This window comes from Muntiacus reevesi, chromosome 13, assembly GCF_963930625.1.
Source record: "Muntiacus reevesi chromosome 13, mMunRee1.1, whole genome shotgun sequence".
NCBI lineage: Eukaryota > Metazoa > Chordata > Mammalia > Artiodactyla > Cervidae > Muntiacus > Muntiacus reevesi.
This window is the reverse complement of record NC_089261.1, coordinates 56444566-56469964: the sequence shown is the minus strand read 5'-3', so window position 1 is coordinate 56469964 and position 25399 is coordinate 56444566. Positions and strand designations below refer to the sequence as shown.

At 36.1% G+C, this 25399-nt stretch overlaps 1 protein-coding gene across 1 annotated transcript in view; it reads right to left on the bottom strand.

Moving 5' to 3' along the window:
• Positions 1 to 205: 205 nt before the first annotated feature.
• The window catches only part of SMARCA5 (SWI/SNF related, matrix associated, actin dependent regulator of chromatin, subfamily a, member 5), a 38793-nt gene continuing 13599 nt past the window's right edge, over positions 206 to 25399 (bottom strand). Inside the window, exons 6-24 of the mRNA XM_065903979.1 lie at positions 24662 to 24841; positions 23245 to 23400; positions 23016 to 23147; positions 20765 to 20833; positions 17917 to 18026; positions 15977 to 16203; positions 14309 to 14430; positions 14079 to 14231; positions 12725 to 12857; positions 8692 to 8840; positions 8395 to 8514; positions 7458 to 7568; positions 7004 to 7117; positions 6700 to 6822; positions 5816 to 5948; positions 4721 to 4839; positions 4102 to 4314; positions 2264 to 2371; positions 206 to 1479 (exon numbers count right to left, since the gene is read on the bottom strand). Coding sequence (XP_065760051.1) covers positions 1414 to 1479; positions 2264 to 2371; positions 4102 to 4314; positions 4721 to 4839; positions 5816 to 5948; positions 6700 to 6822; positions 7004 to 7117; positions 7458 to 7568; positions 8395 to 8514; positions 8692 to 8840; positions 12725 to 12857; positions 14079 to 14231; positions 14309 to 14430; positions 15977 to 16203; positions 17917 to 18026; positions 20765 to 20833; positions 23016 to 23147; positions 23245 to 23400; positions 24662 to 24841 — 2538 coding nt within the window. The 3' untranslated portion in view covers positions 206 to 1413. The remainder of the gene's footprint in view (positions 1480 to 2263; positions 2372 to 4101; positions 4315 to 4720; positions 4840 to 5815; positions 5949 to 6699; positions 6823 to 7003; positions 7118 to 7457; positions 7569 to 8394; positions 8515 to 8691; positions 8841 to 12724; positions 12858 to 14078; positions 14232 to 14308; positions 14431 to 15976; positions 16204 to 17916; positions 18027 to 20764; positions 20834 to 23015; positions 23148 to 23244; positions 23401 to 24661; positions 24842 to 25399) is intronic.

Here is a 25399-nt window from a genome sequence, read left to right as displayed (position 1 = left end):
CCACCGGCAACAATCCCGCTTTTTAGAAGTAAGCAGTATTAGTAATATTATAGAAATCAGCATAGAAATCTCAATTATGTGTGGGTAGATAAAAGCAACTGATATGGGAAGGAAATCTAAGGAAAAAAGATAATATCCCAAGGGAAAAAAGTGAATAAAAATCAAATGAGAAAAGAAAATTAAAGAAATGGAAAGAAAAGACCACTTAAGGATTATAAAAGTTATATTTATTCACGATGCTACATTTATTGCATTCCCTTAGAAAAATGGAGAACTATTTATGTACCCAATTTGCACATATAAAACTTTATACAAATTATGTGTAGCACATAAAGGCCTCTGGTACAGCTAAAATCCTGACACTACAATTTGGGTAATCCTGCTTCAGGGTCTCCAGTTTATCAAGTCTGTCCATAGAAAATTAAAACTGGAATTAAGTCATTCTTGCTGTTCACACTTAGAAATTATTTTAAATATAATAAAATAAAATTTTCAATTACTCTAAAACCCAAAAATGGTTAAACCGGAAGGGGATACATTTTGTTGTCAATTTCAATTTAACAGTATGACAAATTGACACCTTATTTTGGCTGGGTCTTTTTAAAAAAAGAAAAATCATCTTAAGTTTTGACATTATCTTTCCAAGTTGTGGCTGCTTCAGAAGGTAATCTGTCAAAAATATTTACCAAACAATTAAAAAAAATAATAATAATATTCCTTTTACAAAATGGTACAATAACACCTTAAGGAACCAGAAAATACTAAATGTCTTTGGCTATACAACTAAAAGGCCATTCCTCCAAACAGAATAGGGCATATTCACCTCAGAACTATAGAAACAGCGCAACAGAAATATGCATAGAATTTAATGATAATTTGTCTTGCCTTTTTTTCCCATTCTACTCATATAACAAGCAAGGAGAATGCAATGTACATAATCTTCCTGGATGAGACTCAATAGCACTACAAAGAAGATACCCAAACTTCTGCAAAGGCAAAGTGAGTTAAAACAATTACACAACTAAGTGAAGACTGAAGGGACAAGTGTTATCTGCAATTTTCTTTTTTTAACTTGTTTGCTTCTTTTTAAGCGCCACAAGTATAGAAATTATAGCTCATAAACAAAATCACAATCCTCACAAATGGAACTATAATAGAAAAATAAATCAACTGAAACATTTATTAATAAATGAAGCCTATTTTATTACTTCAAGTGTTAATGATAAAAAAATTTCAGCACAGCTGTTGCATTTAAAAAAGTGAAACTACATACTATGTTTCTAGCTCAGTAAACAGATGAACCTGATGTCGTTGAATGACATAACAATTGAGCATTGTACAGTACATCTTATGAAGACCCGTAAATTAAAGAACTACTGGTTTAAAGTTAGTGATTATGAAACAAATATGTATTCATAGTTTCAGCTTCTTTTTTCTTCCTCGGCCATCAGGTGCTCCATCCATTTTACGCTTCTGTGTCTAGAAACAAACAAAAGGATTTCCTTCATCACACAAGTAATATTAACATGAAATACACTGGAAGACGCATGATAGCACTTTACTAATAACTGCCACTTGGTAACAGGTATTAATTTTCTTAACCCGAAGAAACTTAATTCTCTAAATAATCTTATCTACATATTTTACTAACACAAAAATTTTACTGCTATTAATGAAGTAATGAGTAATTCACAATTGGCAACAGTAAGTCAATACACCAAACAAATGTACAACACATGCTTCTTATTTAAAAAAAGCAGTAATGAGAAATACTTCGTGAGGTTACATAAACACCAGATTTTCTGCAGATGTTCATTTACTCATGACCCTATAAGTTATTACTAAATAACAAAATTAAAACTTCTTCTCTCTCATAATTTTTATCTTCACAATGCTAAGAGATCACTGGGGAAAGAAATTATAGTTTAGAAGTGAACAATAAAGGCTGTAAAGGTCACTGCTTTCCTAATATTTCTTTAAATATTCTAACATTGTAACCTGCATTCTCATAGTCAAGGGTAGACTCATGGCATTCACAAGACAGACCTTACCAAATTTTTACAAATCCCCACATTGTGAATTACCATAACATGATATTCCCCACACAATGCAATCAAGTTTGTTTATACTTTTTAAGTAATTTAGGTTATGCTATCTACCAAAAAAAAAGATTAATGCATCAGTGGTAAGCCAAGTAATATTCAAATTCTTGAAAAAAGTTAAGTCTCCCAAGAAAACATTTAAATTTTTCATCAGTACTTACTGAAGGTTTTGGTCCTCTTTTCTTTTTCTCTGCCTTCTCCTTTTCTTCTAGTTCCATATTTTCTCTTTCAATCAAGGTAATTAAGGTGTTACACCTCCTCTGCAGTTCCTAAGTTATATACACAACTTTACATGATAAATCTGTATTCTCCATCTATAAGTTTTCATGAATACAATTTTAAAACCAAAGGTATGCTTTAATAGCATAATATCACTTACACCCCCAATAAATTAAAATTTTTAAAAGCAAAAAACTACTAATTTTCATACACATTCCATGCCAGGAGGATAAAAAAAAGATGTGTACATCTTTCACTTCATTATTTAAGGCCAGGCTACTATGTATTCCACATACATCCTTCCTTCACTCAGGAACTGAAGCAGCGAAAATGACCGTCTCTTAATATGTGCAATACTGCTACTAGCATCGATGCCTGAGAACTGTCATCTATACATAAACTTAAAATACTACAAGTTAATATTAATATTTGAGGGTTAAAACCAACATAAACTGTAAAACTGGTGTTTTCCTTGTTGTGACATTACTACACAAACAATCACAGCAAAATCATTTAAAAATATCATATAGGACACAACCATACAAGGTTTGGAAATATCTGCAATAGTACATATAGAGAGAAGGTACACTACATCCAAGTTCTGAATTTACTGAGATACACACACCAGAATGTTTTACAGATGTGCTATGGTATGAATCTGCTTGGCTTATAGACAAAGATTATACCTCAACTGTTTCATCACAAGGGGAAGGGGCCATACACATATTATCATTTTGTATGTGTGCCTTAACATGAAGCACGTTAGGAAATAACAGTTTCAGACCATGGTATTATACCAGTAAATTAATGTGACACTGCATCTGGCTTCACTTAATATAAAATCACTTACTAACTATAAATTGTCCCTACTTTAAAAGATATAATACAGAGCTTACAGCAACTGAATCTGTCTCCTCTAACTGTATATTTATAATGCATTTATAGTGCAACATTTCCCAACCTTAGAGTTTCATAAAACACCAGCCTCCAATGACATTTAATGGGAAAAAAAAACCCTTCAGTGGTCAAACACTTAGAGATTGCAAACTATCACATCTTAAAGAGCAAAAATGTATTTTAAATACGCTGAGAGAAATTAAGTCTCAAAATTAAGACAACAGAACTTTTTTTGGCATTAATATAATCCTGAAGAACAAAAGATGAAGCTAAAAATTCAAAGGTGGTAAAATACATAAGGGAAGAGCAATTCATCAAAGCTATATTTTTCTGAATTCTAATTTTAGGTCATAAAAATAAAGTTGCTGATCAGAACCTAGCATTAAAACAGTAGTGTTTTACCACACTAAGCTCTTTTTAATTAACTGAAAATTCAGTATTCTGATGGGCAGATACATGAGTAGAAGTCCTTTCTTTATAAAAATGTGTATTATTTACAAAAGCAAAAGTCAAATTTTAAATTGCGATCATCTTATTCTCAAGTTAATTGATGCGACTTTTCCTTCTACTTAAAGCTTGATTAAACTTCACACAAAAAAATTAATCCTATTGTATATAGTGATGTTAAAAGAAGTGCTATCAAACGATGGAAAAAATAAACTTTGTAAGTGACTTATAACATTAGGTTTATAACTGTGGAGGTGAACTGTTTCTTAAGGAACTACTTTAACCTATGATACAAATAGTAATCTAACAAAAATTTACTTCAAAGATACACAAATTTTCTCTTAATAAAATTTTAAAAGTTACCTTAAACAATATTACATTATCTACTTCCTCTGAATTATTTGCTTCATTCCACAAAAAGGCCCCCAGTACTCACCATGGCGGTTCTGGACTTTAGAAACCAGTCAAATCTGAACTGAGGAGAGTTGCGAATACACTGTCGCAATTCATCATACACATTTTCTTTGTCGAATCCAAGCTTGTGAAGCATACAGATCAGAAAGCGGTCTTCCTCTTCAGTATAGTTTTTTCCTTTGTTAGTACCATAAGATATTCTCAGCTGATGAAAAGGTGCTTTGTACCGTCCAATCTATGAAAATCAGATTTCCCATTATATAAAATACAAATCCTACATAACCTATATTTCAAACTCAGTTTTAGTAGAGTTAGCTATAAATGTTGTATTTCACATCCATTTTCTATCCAAAGCACTTCCACCATTCTTAACCTTTGTCCTCAAACAACTTTGGTCTTTATTATTCTAAGAAGAAACACAGACTCAGACTTTCTAGTACTATGTAGCAAAGAGCTAAACCAGACTCTGACTCACATATACCAACTGAAATACTGAGGTAAATTCTGTTGAGAATCCCCATGAAGTCTGAATGCTGTCCTCTGAAGAAATTTTTAATTTTTTTTTAGGAAGTTACTTTACTCTTATGCTTACAGACAGGAGTTACTTTATTAACCACAACACTTGTTAATGTTCAAAGTACCTTCGTGTCAAGTGCTTTTTTGATGCTAATTCTTCTTTGAATTCTTGCCTCTCCTCTTTCAATCTGAGCCATAATCTTCTCTATGTCCTGCAGCTCATTGCATCTTTCCCAGAACACAGCTGTTAAGAGTAAAATTGGGCAGAGGGGATAGGTGGAGAAAGGGAAGAAATGTAAGTAACTTGTTTCTATAAATGCGCTCACCTATTTTATTTGCTAAGGATTAAGAAATATTTCCCTTCTTCCCACATCTGACACTAGTAAGTCACACAATTATCTCTCTTTCCTTAACTGTAAAAAAAAAAAAAAGGTGAACTGCATGATTTAAGTATCTCCCAACACTTAATTCTCTGCTCTTTTGAAATTTTCAGCAATCATCACAGCACTACACATATCCACTCGTCAACCCAACAGACTTCAGGAAACAGAATTATATAGGACTTGAAAAGTTATAAAGAAAAATGACGTAAAAAGGAAGCACAATTATCCAGTGGCCTATTCTTGTTTTCTTGGCTGCAGTTAGTTAATGAGGGTAAAAAAAGAAAAATTAATGATGCCATTTTAAAGAAGGGGAGATTTTCTAACTCAATTTTTAAAAAACAAAATGAGACACCATTGTGGCAAACTTTAGCTTATCAAAACATCATTCATGGACTCCCATGGTGGTTCAGAGGCTCAGACCCTGTGCTTCCAGCCCAGGAGGTGTGGGTTCAATCCCTGGCCAGGGGGCCAAGACTCCACACGCCGCATGTGTGCTGTGCCCAGGTTCTCAGGCGTGTCTGACTCTGTGACCCCAAGGACTGTATCCCGCAGGCTGGTCTGTCCATGGGGATTCTCCAGGCAAGAATACTGGAGTGGGGTACCATGTCCTCCTCCAGGGGATCCTCCCAACCCAGGGATGGAAACAAGGCCTCCCGCATTGCAGGCAGATTCTTTACCATCTGAGCCACCAGGAAGTCCGCATGCCACATGTGTGGCCAAAAAGTTTTTAAAAATTAGGAAAACAGATACATCATTCAGAGTAAGAAAATCTCAACTTTCCAACCACTCTCCAAAAGCCTGAGAACATTCGTATACCTATTAAAATAACAGAAGTACCTGAGTATTCAATGACTTCTTCTGGAGTTTTGCCTTCCACTTCTCTTGCTATATTTTCAATATCATCACGACCCCACTTCTCATTAGCTTTGATAAACTGGTTAAAATCTCTCTTATTCCAATTGGTAAATCCCTTCAAAGCAAAGGAAACAAAGCATATAGTCACTGAGCTTGGGGGAAAAGCTATTAAAACTTTACCAATCCTGCTAAGTATTATAGAAAAATTTCAGTTGCTCCAAGTTCTAAGTTATTTTAAAGTGGTAACTACTGATATCCATAGATGTGCACTTTAGCAATACATCAAATACATTACTTAGACAGCCAACCAACCAAGTCTGAGTCGGAGAGTAAGAAATGCTGCACAAAAGTGACATTTTCACTGCGTTTTCAAGGAGAAATTGTTTGTCAGGAGGAAAGAACGTAAAGAGCCAGAATGAATGTAAGAGCAAACATAAACCAAGCGGCAAAACAAAGTAATAATAAAGCTTTAAAGGTAGGTTAAAGCTAGATTCTCAAAGGCCTTGATTGAATCCTAAAGGATGTTTTAAAAAAGCACCAAGCAGATACTTGTAATTTGAGAACAAAGACATAGTAAAAATGAGAAGATCTCCAAGAAAAGGGGGAGGTGGGAGCACTGGAAGAAAGGTGATCAGAGACACTGACTCCACAACAATAGATTTGGTGCACATCTACCCTCTTCTCTTCTACCTTTACAACTAATGACAATCACAACGTAGCTTATACCCATATGCCCATGCTCATCATCTCCAATTATTCCACTTCTGAAAGCAGAAACTTTACTTCTTTTGTTTATCCCCATAGGACCTAACAGGGTACCTTACAAAATAACCATTACTAAATCTGGTTTTGATTGAAAGCTCTACCTGCGTCAGAAGCTTCTCTTTCTCCTCTAACTCTTCATCATTAAGGGGTTCAGCTTCATCAATTTTAAGCTGTTCTTCCTTCTGTGCCTGTGCTGCATTTGGTAGGTCAGGATTTCGAGGGACCTAAAAATATACATATTTTTTCTATGTCATCAGTCAATATATTTCAGGAAATATGTGATGAACTAAACTCTTAACCAACTACATGAAATTTTATAAGTTTTAATCCAGGAAAATATATTGATATCATGCACCTAGTAAGTAAAAACAAATGAGATTAATTACAAAGTGTTACTTCTGTTACCTTGTAACCAATTGTTTTTCTATAATATAGAATTTCTTTCTCCAATAATTCAAATAGGCGTGGAGGAAAGAACTGGAAATCCTGAACATTGGGTTGTTTTGGAGGTCGAGGAGCCTAAAAAAAAAAAAAGCATTGTTTGTAAAAATAAAAAAGAAAAACACAAACCTATTTTGCTTTAAATCTATCTGAAATCTTTTTGCACTCTATAAAACCATGACAGCCAATTCTCCAAGCAACTGAATGCATCTTCCATAAAATTTAACAAACATCAAGCAAATGTTAAATGCTTACATTTAAAATTAACTTTTAGAAAACTTTCAACAAAAGTTGAAGGAGGTACACTGGAAGAAACCACATAAAATTTAATTCTCAATCTGATTTTATTGAAAGAATATAAGAAGAAAGATAATCTGCACTTCCAGTATTTTTAGATATTTGTGCTCTGTCAACTCACCTTGGGTGCTTTAGGTTCACTGACGCGAAGCGCTTCCCTGAAGTAGGCATCGACAGCATAGTTGGCTTTTCTTTCCCGCTTAGGAGGCTCGATCCACTCTGTAAATGCAATCTAGCCCACAGGAGACGATTCAGATCACCAACTTGTGTTATACAGTCACAAGTCTTACATGAATGCAACTCCTACTGTACATTAATATGACCTGTTGATGAATGCAGGTATTCACACACCCTAGACTACATGAGGCTAGGGACTATGCAACTAACACACAAGAGGAGTCTAGGGAACAGCACAAACATTCAGCGATTATTTCCTGACCAAATGAATGATAACTGGGTGAAAAAAGAAATGCTACAGACAGTACGCTAGAACCAAAATTAGGAGAGAAATGCAGATAAATATTTAGCCTAGAAAAAATTCAAAGGATATAAATGTCTAAATGTTAAAAGGCAAATCATTAGGTAGAATTATTTTCCTTCTGCCCAACAGGTATTATCTAATTTCATTATATAATACCAATTAGGAAGGAAATAGCAATTTAGAAATTAGAAGTTCATCCCTTTAATTATTAACAGCCAATTCTGCTTAAAAAAAAACCCCACAACAGATTTTACTTTTGGCAGTAGTTTTAATTTCCAAATATCCCCAATTACTTATAATCACCCCACACAATATACTTTACCGTAACAGTATACATAAATTTTTATAACATTTCAGCGTTTACCAACTGAAAATGTGGCATTAAATTTAACACACAAATGAAAATAATTTAGATGTGAGTAAACAGAATTGACTGCTATTTGAGATAAGGCATCACACCTAATACTTAAATTCCAGACTAAAATATTAAGTCTTAATATTCCAGACTTAATATTCCACTTAAATTCCAGACTAAAATATTAAGTCTTAAAGTAACCAAAATCTCTTTCTAAATTACCTTTTGTTTTTCTCTATAATCTTCTCCTTCAAAGTTATAAACACTCGACTCTGTATCCATTGTAAAATTTCTAAGTGAGCTTTCACCCATCTTGGAGAGCTTTTCATTCATCTCTGCGGTCTAAGGAAACAAAAGAAACATCTTATTAGGTTTGAGAATTTTAAAAAAGCATGAGAACTGTAGTCAAAATGAATTGGACTTTATAACTTCTGTGGAAGTATAATTTACATAGCCATTTCCTCAGTTCTGGTTTAAAATATTTTATATACTAGAAATATCATTTAATCTGCATCTCACCTTCTTTGCACCTCTTTCCAAAATACCATCAATATCCTCATCAGTAATCTCACTCTCCTTTGAAGCAAATACATGTGTTGCCCCATGCCTTATCATTTGAAGCATTTCATCTTTCCCAATTTTGTTCAGATTCTGATCCACAAGTCTTCCTGAAAAAAGATGTTGTGTAATGTTAATCAAACTTCTGGAATTTTAAATGTTAGATATAAGCCCTCAATCATTTCTTAATCATTTCTGTTTATTTACATTTGATAATTTTCACTTTTACATAAAATGCCAAATTTTAAGTTGTTAATATTTAAAATATTTCTTAAAGCTTACATGTTATGTAATGAAGTCTACTGAATACCATTCTCAATAAAATTATTCTCGTGTGAGAATAACAGTAATTTGGGATATCTGAAAATCCAATTACCAAAACCTAGATGAGAGTATTATAAACACAGGAAGTTTCTGATAAGCAGAAACTGATTAGTATTATTACTAATAATCCTAAATCAGCCTTTTCTACTTAGAAAATGAAGTACAAAAACCTTCACATTGCCAAACTACAAGAGCTATTCACATTTACTTGTGTTTCAATTTTTCTACTTCAATCAACTTGTAATGAGTGGATAAAGATACAAATTGTTTTCTGGGATCTTAAATCCTTATATCATGGTTTTAGGTCCCTCACAGAATACACCATCAAATATTTGTGACTTTCAAAGTTAAGACACATATTTAATATAAAGAACATGACTCTTGAAAGCTATCTCAATGGTACAAAAATGTTCTTAAGCTTACAGGAATTACTTTCCTCTTGGTGGGAGGGAACTTTTCAGATGTAAATACTTCTACATATTCCCATATTTTTTTTATTATATCCCTTAGTACACAAAACATAACCCAGATGCATATACCAAAGGCTTGCTGTTTGACTAGTATGTCTGTAAATGGGATTAATAAGGCTATTAGCACAAATTTGTTCCAAAATTTGCCCTAGGGAAAAAAAAGTCAAAAGACTTTTTCTCAGCTGACTGTAAAAGAACTAGTTTTTTAACCCTTAAAAAAAAAAAAAAGCTGTTTCAGAGATGAAAATAATTGACAACAAGAACCACAAGGCAGATGTCTTTCTAAAACCATGGATGTGAAATAGAACTACCATATGACCCAGCAATACCACTTCTGGGCATACACACTGAGGAATCCAGATCTGAAAGAGACACGTGCACCCCAATGTTCATCGCAGCACTGTTTATAATAGCCAGGACATGGAAGCAACCTAGATGCCCATCAGCAGACGAATGGATAAGGAAGCTATGGTACATATACACCATGGAATATTACTCAACCGTTAAAAAGAATTCATTTGAATCAGTTCTAATGATATAGATGAAACTGGAGCCCATTATACAGAGTGAAGTAAGCCAGAAAAATAAAGAACATTACAGTATACTAACACATATATACGGAATTTAGAAAGATGGTAACAATGGCCCTATATGCAGGGCAGAAGAAGAGACACAGAAGTACAGAACAGACTTTTGAACTCTGTGGGAGAAGGTGAGGGTGGGATGTTTCAAAAGAACAGCATGTATATTGTCTGTGGTGAAACAGACCACCAGCCCAGGTGGGATGCATGAGTCAAGTTCTCAGGCCTGGTGGGCTGGGAAGACCCAGAGGAATCGGGTGGAGAGGGAGGTGGGATGGGGGACCGGGATGGGGAACACGTGTAACTCTATGGCTGATTCATATCAATGTATGACAAAACCCACTGAAAAATTAAAAAAAAAATAAATAAATAAATAAATAAAACCATGGATGAGTGTGAGGACCATTACATCACTCATGAGAAATTTCACTGTCTGGTAGTCCCCAGAAGTCCCCAGAGACTTTTGTAATTAGACATTTCACTGTAATAATTTATACAGCTTTGGAGGCCCTGGATGAGTCACTTCCTAGCTGTTACATGATAGAGAAGCAACTCACTTCTATCTCTGATGCCAACCTCCAGCTGCCATGAAGACTAAAGATAGTACTCTGTTATTTAAATATTGAGCACATCACTTGGTACAAAATAAGCCCATTATGTTAAGCAATTATTAACAAAAATAACTAACAGTATACAATCATGTATTGCCTTTATGTATACGACACATGGCTAACTCTATGGATGGCATTCAATTCAGTTCAGTTCAGTTGTCTCCTACTCTTTGTGACCCCAACGACTGCAGCACGCCAGGCCTCCCTGTCCATCACCAACTCCCAGTTTACTCAAACTCATGTCCATTGAGTCACTGATGCCATCCAACCATCTCATCCTCTGTTGTCCCCTTCTTCTCCTGCCTTCAATCTTTCCCAGCATCAGGGTCTTTTCCAATGTGTCAGTTCTTCGTATCAGGTGGCCAGAGGTATTGGGAATTTCAGCTTCAGCATCAGTCCTTTCAATGAATATTCAGGACTGATTTCCTTTAGGATGGACTAACTAGTTGGATCTCCTTGTAGTCCAAAGGACTCTCAAGAGTCTTCTCCAACACCACAGTTCAAAAGCATCAATTCTTCAGCACTCAGGCTTCTTTATCTAGTCCAACTCTCACATCCATATAGGACTACTGGAAAAATCACAGCTTTGACTAGATGGACCTTTGTTGGCAAAGTAATGTCCGTTTTTTAATATGTTGTCTAGGTTGGTCATAACTTCTCTTCCCAGGAGCAAGGGTCTTTTAATTCCATGGCTTCAGTCACCATCTGCAGTGAATTTGGAGCCTCCAAAAATAAAGTCTCTCATTGTTTCCACTGTTTCTCCATCTATTTGCCATGAAGTAATGGCGCATTACAGGGATATCAAAGAAATGTAACATTCCCTTCCTTACAAGGAACCTAAGACACTGGCTGACAAAATAAAAACACACAAACAGAATAATCAGTAGATAACATGACAGCTCCCTGGGGGCCCAGAGGTTAGGATTCTGGGCTTTCACTTCTGCGGCCTGGGTTCAATCCCTGGTCGGGGAACTGAGATTCCACAAACTACATGGCAAAAAAAAAAAGTTCTGATGTACAGAATTTTCTAATTTCAACAAAGTCCATTTGGACTTCTCTGGTGGCTCAGACGGTAAAGAATTTGCCTGCAATACGGGAGACACAGGTTCAACCCCTGGGTAGGGAAGATGCCATGGAGAAAGGAAAGGCAACACACTCCAGTATTATGGACAGAGGAGCCTGGTGGGCTACAGTCCTTGGGGTAGCAAAGAGCTGGACACGGCTGAGCGACTAACACTTGTGGTGCCCCGGCGGTTCAGTGGAGAGTTCTCGCCTGCCACGTGGGAGGCCCACGTTCGTTCCCGGCCCGTGAAGCCACAGCGTCCCCCTGGCGGCTTCCCTGGGGGCTCCGACAGTAAAGAATCTGCCTGAAGTGCAGGAGAATCAGGTTCCATCCCTAGGTTGGGAAGATCCCCTGGAGAAGGGAATGTCTACCCACTCCAGCACTCTTGCCTGGAGATTCCAAGGGCAGAGAGCCTGGCGGGCTACAGTTCACGGGGTCGCAAAGAGCTAGACAAGACCGAGCGACTGCCACGACAACACGACAGTATACCTCTCTCCACTTCAGGGACAGAGAAAATGTATTTGGTCACAACAGTTTGGGAGGAAAAGACACCAATGTGGGTAAGAGGCTGAGGGTTTGTTTTCATTTTTACATTTTACATATCCCATCACTAAAAGATGTATCTTAAGCTTCATGAAAACACAAATGTCTTCCTTAAAAGCTGATCTGGCACAAGCACCTGCAGTTCCCTTCAGTTCATCCAAAATAAAATCCCACTCTCACCATCTAGTCCCATTTACATATGTTTATTCTGTATCTCACTCTCACTGAATCATAAACACCTTGAAAACAAGAACACTGGTTGGTTTCAAGTCATCTTTGTATTCTCAGCACTGAGAACAACGCCTGGCATCTGTGATTGTTCAATAAATAATTCTGAACTAGGATATCCAGGGGAAAGTGTTATAAATTCAACTTGGTAAATGTTCAAAGTCCTAGGCTCACCCTGCTGGATGACGATTGAATCCAGCCGGAGCTTCATCTCAGCGCGCTCCACTATTCTCTCTTCTACAGTGTTGTCGGTTATGAAGCGGAACACTCTGACTGTCTTGGTCTGTCCAATTCTGTGTGCTCGGTCCTAGGAAAATAACTAGGTTACTCTGAATCCAGTTGAAAATTCACATAAATAACATTTGAATGTGTATCTTGAGAAACAAAATGAAAATATTCTCAAGTACAAGATGGTTTTAGAAATATGAAACAAAACACTTATGAATTCATATTAATATTTCATTAACATTTCTTCAAGTCTCAATTTCAATCAAATTAATCAGTTATCTCACAAGAAATCCTTCCAGAAGTATAGAACATGTTGAATCTGTGAGAAACTACCATATTAATTTTACTAGGTTATATGGAAATAAAATAGTGTCTTCAGACAACACAGACAAAATTATAATCTTTAAGTATGACAATAAAATTTTTAAAAAATTTCTTTTTAAGTTTAAATTCAAAATGTTTTTCTACTAAATCAAATCTAAATTTTCACAATTAAGGGGGGAAAGTGACATGAATAAACAAACTCCACAAACAATATAAAAATCCTAGTCCAAACAGTACCCTATCAACTCCATATAAGAAGTCAAATTAATTTGAATTCCATTTTCTGTTTCACTTCTGTTAAGTTCAGAAAACACATTCTTATAAAGCATCCCTATTTCTAATTTATTGATTTCCCCCAGCCACCTTTACAAAGAGTCACAGGATGAAAGTGGCCAACAAGAAAGATGTAAACACCACAGGTCAGGTTATTAGCAGTACCAACTTACGAACCTTTATGTTTTTGTATTACTCTATAGATCAATAAGTTTTCTCAACATAAGAACGATTCTCTTGATCTGGCCAAGATACTCAAGATGCATGGGTCTAAAAGTTTAAAAATCAAACGTGACAGGCAGTTTAGCAGCTCCCCAAACCTATTTATCGTCCCTCCTAGGACACAACTATACCATTAGTTACCAACTCCTATGCAGTAAGTTATACTGTGTGATTAAGTGCTGGCCAATGAAAGTGGGAACACTGTCAGTTCTGACCCATAAAAATTCCCTGGGTAATTCCCAGTTTTCTCTCCTGATGCAAAGGATATAATAAGACTCAAAGGTCCTAAGATATGGCAAAGATGTAAGATGGAAATACCCTGATTTAAATGGATGATCACCTGCAAAATACCCTCACTGAACTATTAAGTCAGAGAAAGTACAATTCTACTGGATTCAGCCACTGATATTTGTAGACTGCTCGTTAGCTTACTTTAAGTGAAAACATTTATTAAGCACAGAGAATATTTGTTATCTCTTACCATGGCCTGAAGATCTACTTGGGGATTCCAATCTGAGTCATACAAAATCACAACATCAGCAGTAGCAAGATTGATGCCAAGACCACCAGCTCGTGTGCTTAACATGAAAACAAACTTTGTGCTGTTTGGTTCATTGTACGCATTGATGGACTCCTAATTATATAAAATAAAAGTCAGAAAAGTATTTTATCTGATAATTTTGTAATCTCCCCTCCCCAGATTCTACTCACTTGTCTCTCATCATGGGGAGTCTGTCCATCCAATCTACAGTACTCATAATTCCTCCACATGCAATAATCTTCCAAAATATCCAATACCCTGGTCATCTGACTGAAGATCAGTACTCGCGAACCTGTTGGCAAATGTAACAGACCACTATCAGAAGTTTCGGAAGTAAAATAAATTTATTTAAATTTACGGCTAACCAAAACCAAGACTAACCAATTACCCCTTAATTTCAGGTAATGTAGTTACAAGGAAAAGACTACACATCATTTATTATCCAAGTCAGTCACTCCCCATATTTTTCCCATCAAGGCACAAACAGAAAAGAGTAGTATTTATAAAAACACATTAAAGTAAACAAGAAAGGCTATTTGCCTCTGGCCTGGGAAATCTCGCCACCCCAAAGACAACTTTATATCCCACGTACTTAAAAATAACCCTCCACCACAACAACCCTTCCCTGTGCAAGGCCCCAGGCATCCCTCGACACACACCCAGTACCCTGATTTCACTTTAGTTCTCAAGACCAACTCCAGATGGAAGGACCATTCAGGTGTGCCTAACACCTGCACCATCATCCTTCATTTAGGCCACAACTCAAATTATCCAAAGCTTCCATTTCTTTAGCTAGCTGCACAATGCCTTCAGTAGGATATAAGACCAGTGGATCATTTTGGAAAATAGTAACTATGAAACTATCTTGTCTCAGAATCTGAGGCTGATAATCTGCTCATGTTCCACATTCCCAAGCCTGAAATGCGTAAGGATGTTCAGTAGTCTCCTACCAAGTTCTTGCCACCCTTCCCTGCATACTCAATTTCTTCAATTACTCAACTTTTAAAGAAAGCATTTTAGAAAATACATTTCCCAAGAAAGGTATAAAAAGAAGACAAATTCACTGACAACTCTAATAATGTTTTCAACAGTTAATATCCTAAAACAGATTCATCTACTGGTACAATTATCATTCTTATAAAAATATACAGAGAAACACAAATGGAGAAATTTGAAACTGGTGTACTTCATTTTATAGAATGAATAATTTGTTCATGAAATGCCCTTATGTCTAGGATATGGTTCAAGAGTCCAAAAGGAGGAAATAGGTACAGTACAGATGAAAACAAGTTTTGCCATTAGTTTATAGTTGTTGAAGCTGGCTTCATATAAAATTCGCTCTACACTCACATAATTTAAATAAATCTGTACATATACTCATTTTCATATAAAACTCAGCATATTGTAAATAAAATTGCTTTGGGTCCATGCATATAATGTTTAATTAAATTAAAAACACACATAAACAAGTGAAGACCACCACCATGAACACACCACCACTGTCTATCAAAGGCCCTGTGAACTCCATGAGTGGCAAGAGCACTCTTGACATATTGTAACAAAAAAATGGTATTTCTAGGAATGTGTATAGAAAATGAGAATTTCCCCTCAAAATCCAGTGAGTGTGACTGCCCTAACTACAGATCGCTTTCTGAAAAATGTGAGGCTTAAAACTGGGGGGGTTGGCAGGGTGGGTGTGAAGCTCAGATTAATGGATAGGAGTTTTTCAATGTTTCAAACTTCCACTTTACAAAGTGCCAGTGTAGGGAAGCTCCCTCACTTTTACATCAGAATCTTAAGTTTCCACTGCTTCTCCGTTTGATGCCAGCAAGAGGTACCTTGTTCCTTTAATTTAGGGAGCAGCTTGTCTAGCACCACCATTTTGCCACTGTTGGTGACCAGATGCATGTCTGTTGTGTAAGGTGGACCCGGCTCAGCCCCATCAAAGAGATAGGGGTGGTTACAGCACTTCCTCAACTGCATCAGAATGTTCAGCAGCCGCATTTTGTCCATCTTCCCTGCAGAGTTCAGTATATCTATATCCTTCATTAATATCCGAGTGTACCTAGTGAAAAGAAAAACATTTTACGATGGCTGAAATGTTCCTGGACAGGTCCCCGCCATTTTATATACTTAATCCCACCTCAACCCCAAAACACCCACACGAAACAACCCATCAACTTCTAATGTGTGCTGAGGAGTGTGTCACCCGAACTTCTTTTTTCTTCTGTTTCTCATTGCTGCCTTCCCCCACCCCACCCTCAGTGTTCTAATGTGCACCTATAACGCTTGGGCCAAGAGGCCCGAAAGAGTAAATTCATCTTCTTGGGATGAACTGAAACAAAACTATAATGATACAACATTTTTAAGTAATAAAGCCAAACTTTAAAAGTTAAGTTTTAAACATAATTTTAATCTGTAGTCTTTTCCAAAAGAAGAATGCTACTATCCATTATTATTCAGTGTAGCCAGTATAGCATTTGGGTAAGGAGGAAATAAGAATTATGAGAGCATAAGGCATGATGATGAAAATAAAATTAATATAATAGCTTTAACTGTTAAAAGTGCATGGGCTAAGGGGAGAGAAGGGGGCAGTTAGGCTAAGGCTGGATTATGAAAAGCCTTGACTGTATACACTAAAAAGTTAGACACTATCCTAAAGGAAAGAGTAATCTGTCCAAATACCAAAGTTTCAGGACCCTGAATTCTCTGAGCAACAACTTAAATAACCAAAGCCATCTATGCTTAACAACTCCAATCAGGAGACACAAAATATTCAAGGCAGACCTTTCCATCACAATTCTAATGTAAAATTCACCAATGTGGTTATAAACGAAAAAAAAGTTTGCTTTACCTCAGCACTGATTCATGTCTTAATTCTGTATTTTAGAGCCATATGAGACAAGTCTAACTCTTTGCTACTCTATTAAAACCTTTCAAAATTTTTGAGGACATTTAGAATGGACTCCTTTTGCCCATTTCTTTGCTTTGTATCTTTTCTGTCTTTTTACCAACAACTCCAGCCCCTTAAAAATACTTATTAATGCTGAGCACTGAACTGAACATACTTGAGATGCAGTAGGAACAGAGTGGCTAGGTCACTTCCCTCCTCTGAACACTTAAATCAGCAGTTTCTAACCTTCTAAGATTTCATACACCCATAAAACTTTTTAAAAAGGAAAACAGAAGAGACAAAAACAACAGAAACTTAGAAGGTTTTCAGCTTTCTCAGTATGCCCTGTTTAGGTGCTTTTAAAATAGCTATCATGTGTCATTACTGTAACTTCACAAAAGGACATTTTAATCTTACCTAAAACAAAACATCAGCTCAAAATGGACTTACAAACTAAATAAATATAGCTTTCTGAGATAAGAGAAAGCTCTTAACTTTTCTCAGACCTCTACAATCTCCAACTTCATCAGGGACTAGCAGGAGCCCATGTGCCGGTATTTATGACCCACCACATTAACCACGTCTCCCATCCGTGCCACCATAGTTTCTTTTTTAAAAACCCATGTAGAGGGCTTTACACCCATCTCTGTTAAATACCAAGTTTAACTTTTGAATTCATAAACTTCCCAAGCTGATTGTCATCTTTAACAAAGACTTGGTATCATAAATTTGATGAGAAGTCCTAGGTTCTGTATCCGGGAAACTGGTCAGGCTGAGCGCACACCAACAGACTGAATCCCTTGACGACACAAGCACAAAAGCAAAGTACAGATGAAAGTCAGTGAGGAATTAAGAATGATTTCAAAAACGTCTCAAAACACATACCATTCCCTTTGCATTTTGCTGAGGCCCACATAGATTTTTACTTCCTTCTTTGGAGGTAAACTCTTTTCAACATCAGCCTTAATTCGACGGAGGAGGAATGGACGCAAAACCTTAAAAGAGCAGAAAGAAATGGAGATGACCTCATTGGTAACATAAGTAATATTTCAGGATCTCAAAAGTGTCCACTAAATACACAGAAAAGTGCCTTCTTGAATATCAAAAGATTCTTAGGACTTCTTTCTAAATATATAATTTGTTATTATTACAGACTTCCTAAAGAGTATGTTGAGGATTATTCAATATATAAGTAAACACTTGATACACTTGTCATAAAGTGTAAAAAAAGTAGTAAATTTTAAAGGTGATATTTTCAACATTCACTGCCTTTCAAATTTAAAAATTAGTTACTTAAGAAAAGGCTAGGTCCAAATTATGATGTCGTCATGGTTACTATTCCCTCATTTCTTATCTTTTTCTCATGGAAGTAGACAAATATAAAGTATACAAATTGTAAATATACAGTTCAATACATTTTAATCAAGCAAACATAGCCATGTAACTATCTCCTAGATAAACAGAACATCCCATAAATCCTTCTGTAACCTTTCCAGTCACAATCCCCTCGCCTTCCTTCCCAAAGGTAAGCAATATTCAGTTTTTAACATCATACATTAGTTTTGCCAGTTTTTAACTTTATTTATATATAAAGACTCACAGTATATGCCCAATTTATAGCTGGTTCCTTTCACACAATATTATATTTGTGACACATACCCCTGTTGTATATAGCTAATTAATTTTCATAAAATAATTTTAAGACAGCTATAAAGCAAAAGATAATTCTTTTATATCTTCCTTTGTTCTATTTACCACTAGCTTATAAAAAATGTGATCAAATAACAAAAACTGTTGAGAAAATAAGCAACGCTTCTCGAGTATCATCCCGTAAGGAAGCTGGTGCAGCCCAACTAAAAGCTGGCACCAGCTGCCAGCACGTTGAGCGAGGACCGTCGGCCCCACGAGCCCTCTTCCAGAGCTGTCTGTGTACATGAAGCTGGGCAAAACCGGGCAAAACCAGCGAAGAACTCACTCAGCTGACTCGTGACTTCTGGGGCTACCATACACAAGGCAGGCTCTGGTGTGGGACTGGTTACAACTAAAGAAAACTCCTTTATCAAGGAAGAATTCTCTCATGCCCAAGTACACCATATGACTGTGAACACACTCTTTCATTACAAGACACAGGAGCTACGGTGGGCATCCCAGGACAGCACGGAGAGGCAGCTACCGGACCTGTACCCCCCCAGCCCGATTTGAGAAGCATCTTCATGCTACTATCTAAGTAAAATAAACAAGTGCCAAAACTGGTATTCTGTTGTGCTTTAGTATGCTTTACCTACATGTACCTATCTATTTACTAAGCAAAGTCTACACATACATCCCACAACCCTCTGAACAAATAAATCTAAATTGAGTGTTTACATGCTTGAATGCCATCTAAACTGAAACAAAGGTGTCTAGACCATCACCTTCAAACATGTAGAAAAATAAAATTTCAGTACACAGAATTTTAGAGAGCCTTAAAATTAACTTATACACAGATATTTGAATACTCAAAATTTTTAATTTTTTCCCCTTCATCAAATATTCACTTTGAGCCAGGCATTATGCTAGGGATACAAAGGCAAATAGAAGACACATCCTGCCTTTGTGCTTACAATCCAGAGGGAAAGCATTTGTAAAGGAGTCATTTCAGTAGCCTGTGCAAAGTCCTATAATGTTAGAAAGTTGGATTATTAAAGACAGGCTAGAGAGGAGTCTCTAGGCTGGCCTCAGCCTGGGTACTCATGGAGAAGGGGACATCACCACCAAATCCTGGCTGAAGTATTATTCGTAAAGGCAGGGAAGAGAATACTAGATGTGGAAGAAAAGATAAGCAGAGATGCAGAAATTAGCACAGTGGCTACAGAAAACCGACAGTGGGGTCAGCAATTTTAGCAAAGTAAAGCTTGACTAAGAAGTCAAACAGCAGCTGGAGAACACTGCTAACAGGAACATTAGCTCTCTGAAGGAGGAGTGATGTTGCCCCACAGGACGTGTTTCTGGGGCCTTGAAACATTTCTGATCGTCACAAGTGAGGGCACACTACTGGCACATACTGAGCAGAAATGTCCAGGATGCTGCTATTCAACAAGAAAACCACCTTCCCATCCTCCAAAAACTGCACCAAAATGTCAACACAAGTTGAAAAACCCTGAGTTAGGTCATGAAAGGCCTTATATGTCATGCTCACATGCTTTATCCTGCTGGTCCTGGTATTATAATCTGGGGTCTGTTAGAGAAATTTCTATCTTCCTACCAACTTTCACTTGTGCATCTTCACAGGAAGGAACAAAGCTGTATTTCACAGTAAAAACATCAACTCTGTTCACACTGCACTATTAACAGTTGCTTGTACACAATCAATTGATTTAAGAGCAACAGATGGACCTTTAGCCTTTCAGAAGCAAATCTTTTAGATTCTCCTATGGAAGGTAAATAGAACTAAAGATTCCAAAACTTGTTCATGTTAAGTTCTTATGCAACTCTTCTTCCCCTCACTGTACGTTAACCCTAAGGGATTCATTAATTATATTACTAAGTTAGAATTTCACCCTAGGTTCTAAGACTGAAACTGCCATACATTACCCCCTCCTCCCATCATAAGAACAAGAATGAAAGTGGGCAGATTCAAACAGATCTGACTCTAAAGCCTCTGTGCTTTTTGTTAACAGAAAAATAATCTACTAATCTGTATCATTTTTCCCATTAGAAACATGCTTTTTTAAACCTACTCCAAAATACTTACCATATGAAGCCTCTCAACTAGCTTTTGATCCCCAAGGCAATTATTTGTATCAAACCAGGAATCAAAGTCCTAGATTAACAAACAAAAAAATACATCAAGATTAGAGATAATAGTAACATTATGTGTGTTCAGTTGCTAAGGCGTGTCCCAGTCTTTGCGATGCCATGGACTGCAGCACACCAAGCCTCCGGGGCCTTCACTACCTCCCCGTTTGCTCAAATTCATGTCCATAACACTAACTGCAAACACCTTATTATGCTAGGTTATATAGCACATAACAACTTCTCAATTAACATTTGAACTGTGAACTGCAAAAATCACTTAGTTCCTTTTTTTAATGTGTATGTTATTGTTAGCAATTCATTTTAGAATCATGTATTTCCTAAACATCAAGATGACAAGTTTCAAAATGAAAAGAAAATAACTGGAGACAGTTTGTAGATATGAAAATCAATATTCTTGAAAAAAGAAAAAGTTTGTTTCAGAAAATGTTAAAAGTTAAAACCACTTTACAGTTTGCTCTCTAAGACCACTTATATACCTCAAACACAAGGTTTCTAGAGCAACGTCAATTTTTGTTAAACTTACTGAAAGTAAAATTGAGAATACCAACATTTCATTAGTATTTGGGCAGTATTTAAAAAGGACAGTTTCCCTAGCTTTACCTCTTTAGCATGTGTATTATATACAGTTGGCCCCTGACCACCACAGAGGTTAGGAGCACCTACACTCCATGCAACTGAAAATCCACATGTAACTTATAGTCAGGTTAACCACTGCATATCATGCAGAACTGTAGCATTTACCACTGAAAAAAAATTCGTGCACGTGGACCCACCCACTTCTATTGTTCAAGCATTAACTGTATTTGTTGTATTAGTAAACATAATCTTAGAACTGTGTCAACTAAAACAAAGTTTTAACAGAGATTATTAAACAAACAAACACATCAATGGGGTAAGAAAAATTATCTCAAAAAGAAAAATCAAAGTACGTAAAAGCAGAACTAAAGGAGCTGGCTGACACTGATTAAATTGTCTTTCAAGAATACAATCTTCTCAAAAAAATTTTTAAAACATAAAAATAAAAATAATAAAATCTACTCTTAAAATGATCCTTACATAACACACCCAATCAAAATTAACACCTTTTTGGAACTTATTTGAATAAGCTCTTCAAAGCCACACACACACACACACACACACACACACACACGCACGCACGCACGCACACTCTCTCTCTAGAAATGGGAGCAAAGTTTCAAAAATGAAGTCGAGTCTGACAGAAAACCAAAATTACTAATTGCACAGACTGTCGACATAATGTACATTTTGTTAAGTGCAACCAAGAGTTCAAATTATCAATCAACCATTTCTATCGCCACAAATAACCTATCAAAGGTAAGGATTAGTCTCTATGGTTGTTAGACCATAAGAAAATATGGCTAGACAGACTTCACCAAATTTGAAGACCATCCTGGGAAGAGGCCATCCTGGGGACTTAAAACTCAGGCAACAGGAAGTACCCAAATTCACTTGGGGAATATCCTGAGCACCACCTCAAGAACAAAAGCAGTCCACCTAGAGCAGTGTCAGGTCAACATGACCACCCAATAAGACCGCGAATCTATGACATTTCAGAGAGAACAAGCCATGACTTCAAAAATGAGACTGAAATCAAAGGCACAGTAAATAAATTCTCAGGATGCAAACAAAACTTGCTTGGTTACATGAGGCTAATTACCTAAGAGTGAAAAAGTAATGACTATCTCAAGCAGTACGAAAAGGTAGGCCAAACTCTTTAATTTCTCTGGTTTTACTGAGATAAACAGACAGCTTTGGATGAGGTTTAAAGTGTACAGCACAATGACAATGTTTAGAGAACATCCATCATTTAATACAAATATAAAGTTTTTGATAAATAGAAAAAAATATTGTCAAGAGAACTTTAGGATTTATTGTTATTTACTCTTAACAATTTTCATATATAACATGCAGCAGTGTTACATTTATCATGCTGTACATCTCAAGTACTTAATTATCTCATAAATGGAAGATAAATAAGTACAATGAACTTTGTACCTTTTAACTGCCTTCATCCAATTCTGCTTCTCCCCTGGTTCCCACCTCTGGTAACCAAAATTCTGATCTCTTTCTATATAAGTTTGTATGTTTCTTGAAGCAGGCCAGCTCTATTACAAAAATATTTAGTATCAAAAAATTACTCCAAGAAAATAAAAAGAAATACTTACATCAGCTGAATTAAAGACATCTGGTAACAAAAAATTAAGAAGTGACCAAAGCTCATGCAAGTTGTTTTGAAGAGGTGTTCCAGTTAATAATAGTCGATTTGTAGTCTTGAATTCCCTCACTATTTCTGACAACTGAAAAAACAAATTCATCATTAGAATGAATATTCTGCATATTGATCAAATTCTAAACTAAGGCACAAATAATTTTCAAATCGAAATATCAAATTACCTTGGATTTTTCATTTTTGATCCTGTGAGCTTCATCAATAACTAAGTACCTCCAATTAAATTTTTTGAAAACAGACTTTTCTTTAATAAGCATTTCATAAGAAGTTACACATACATCCCATTCTCCTGGTAACAAAACATCTCTGACAAAAGCAGCCTGTTTTAACAAAAGAAAAAAAATCCCATCGTGCAGAAATAAAGTATATATTAAATTTACTGATGACAAGGACATAATCTACTATGTAAAGGGGGGTGGGAATATTAAAAAAGAAAAAAGAATTAAGAGTTATCTATAGTACACAAGCAGCTAGAACTAGCTCAAAGTAACTTCATTAATCTTGTCACAGCCATGTAATAAATAACTGACAAAATTCTTTGGTGCAAAAGTCAATAGACTAATTCTTAAAATGTCTTCTTTCCACAATGCCACTAAGTGTTGAAATTTTTTTGGACACAGGTTTAGAAAAGGATAAAGAGTTTTCTGACATAAAAATAGGTTAGGACGAAAGGTTAGTTTTCAGTAAGCATTTTCATTCATTTTAAGTTGATAGATCTATTAAGACATTGCTATGAATTTTCTCATTTTACAGCTGAGGAAACTAGAGCAAAGACTGGTTAAACCAAAGGGTTTCAAAGCATAGTAAGGATTCTGTAACTTAAAATACCCGAAGCAGCTAAAAAGGGAGAAAAGAAAAGAAATCTAGTCATCACTGATAGCTGAGTGAAGGGAAGACAAAATTTCATACACAGTCCTTCAATACATATGAGTCCATTTTTTAACCCAAATTTTATATTCTTAATAGTGTCAATGATTTCCATTGTTGGTGGTGCTATTTTAGTCGCTAAGTTGCCTGATTTTGCGACCCCATGGACTGTAACCCACAAGGCTCCTCTGTCCACAGGATCTCCAAGGCAAGAATATGGAGTGGGTTGCCATTTCCTTCTCCAGGAGATCTTCCTGACTCAAGGATCAAACATTCTTTACCGCTGTGCCACTAGGGAAGCCCACATTATTTCCATTTCCGCTCCCAAAAAGGATGTGTTAACTGATCAATATTTTAACTTATTCTGATCAATATGATACCAACTTGTCAAGTTTACATTTTTACCACTTACATTATTATGAAGAAATTGCTCTAGAATGGGAATAAAGCCTTCAACTTTATAACCACCCCCAAAAAGCAAGAGAAACAAACTATACTCTTATAGCTTTCTACAGTCTACAATTCCTTTTTCCCCAGTATGAATCTTAGCCATCAAGATAACATTCCACTTACAAATTACTAATATTTATGAAGACCAGGCTTATTACTGGGACCCTTCCTCTTCTTTTATCCCTCCTCTAGTTATCCCCTATCCCCAAATCTAAATTCAAATTCCTTTAATAGCAAACATGTAATGAAACATGAAAAGCTTACCCTTTGTTCTTTATCCCCTATTAAACAAACAGATCTAAGTGTTGGTACCCATCTCTTGAATTCACTCATCCAGTTGTGTAACGTAGACTTAGGCACCAAAACCATATGAGGGCCAGGAATGTTTCTATAGTGTTTCATGTACCCAAGAAGAGAAATTGTTTGAAGTGTCTTTCCCAGGCCCTGAGAGAGAAAATAACCATAAAGCAATGAAACAGAGAACAAAACAGACTCCTGTATTTATATTTCCTGACTGGTACAGAAACATTTATAAGAAAGGCTGTATGTACACCTAACAAATAGCAAGAACTTGACATGTGTCAAGTGTGCAAGCGTCATGGCATTTAACCTTCACCAGTCTGGGAAGGATGTACCATTACGACCTCCACAAAGCTCAGATACAAGCTTTCCCAGGGTCACCCAGCAGGGCGAGAAATGAGACCTATTTCTTCTGACTCCATTACTTTCTCCAAGCAGTTGTCTTAGCACTGTAGCTAAAGAGAAACTTATAACATTCACTATGTAACTAGTCAATAGTAAACAAGATATAATGTTTTACAAGATAAAACTGTACAACGTGCCATCAGAGAAAATATTTGTTGATAACATTCCATTAATCCCCCCTGTGTCTCTCAGAACTGGGGGGAAGGGAGCAAGGGGAGATGGTCAAATCATTATATTACAAAACTCAACCAAAGGCATGTATTATTTTTAAATTTATTACACTTTCATAGGTAATAA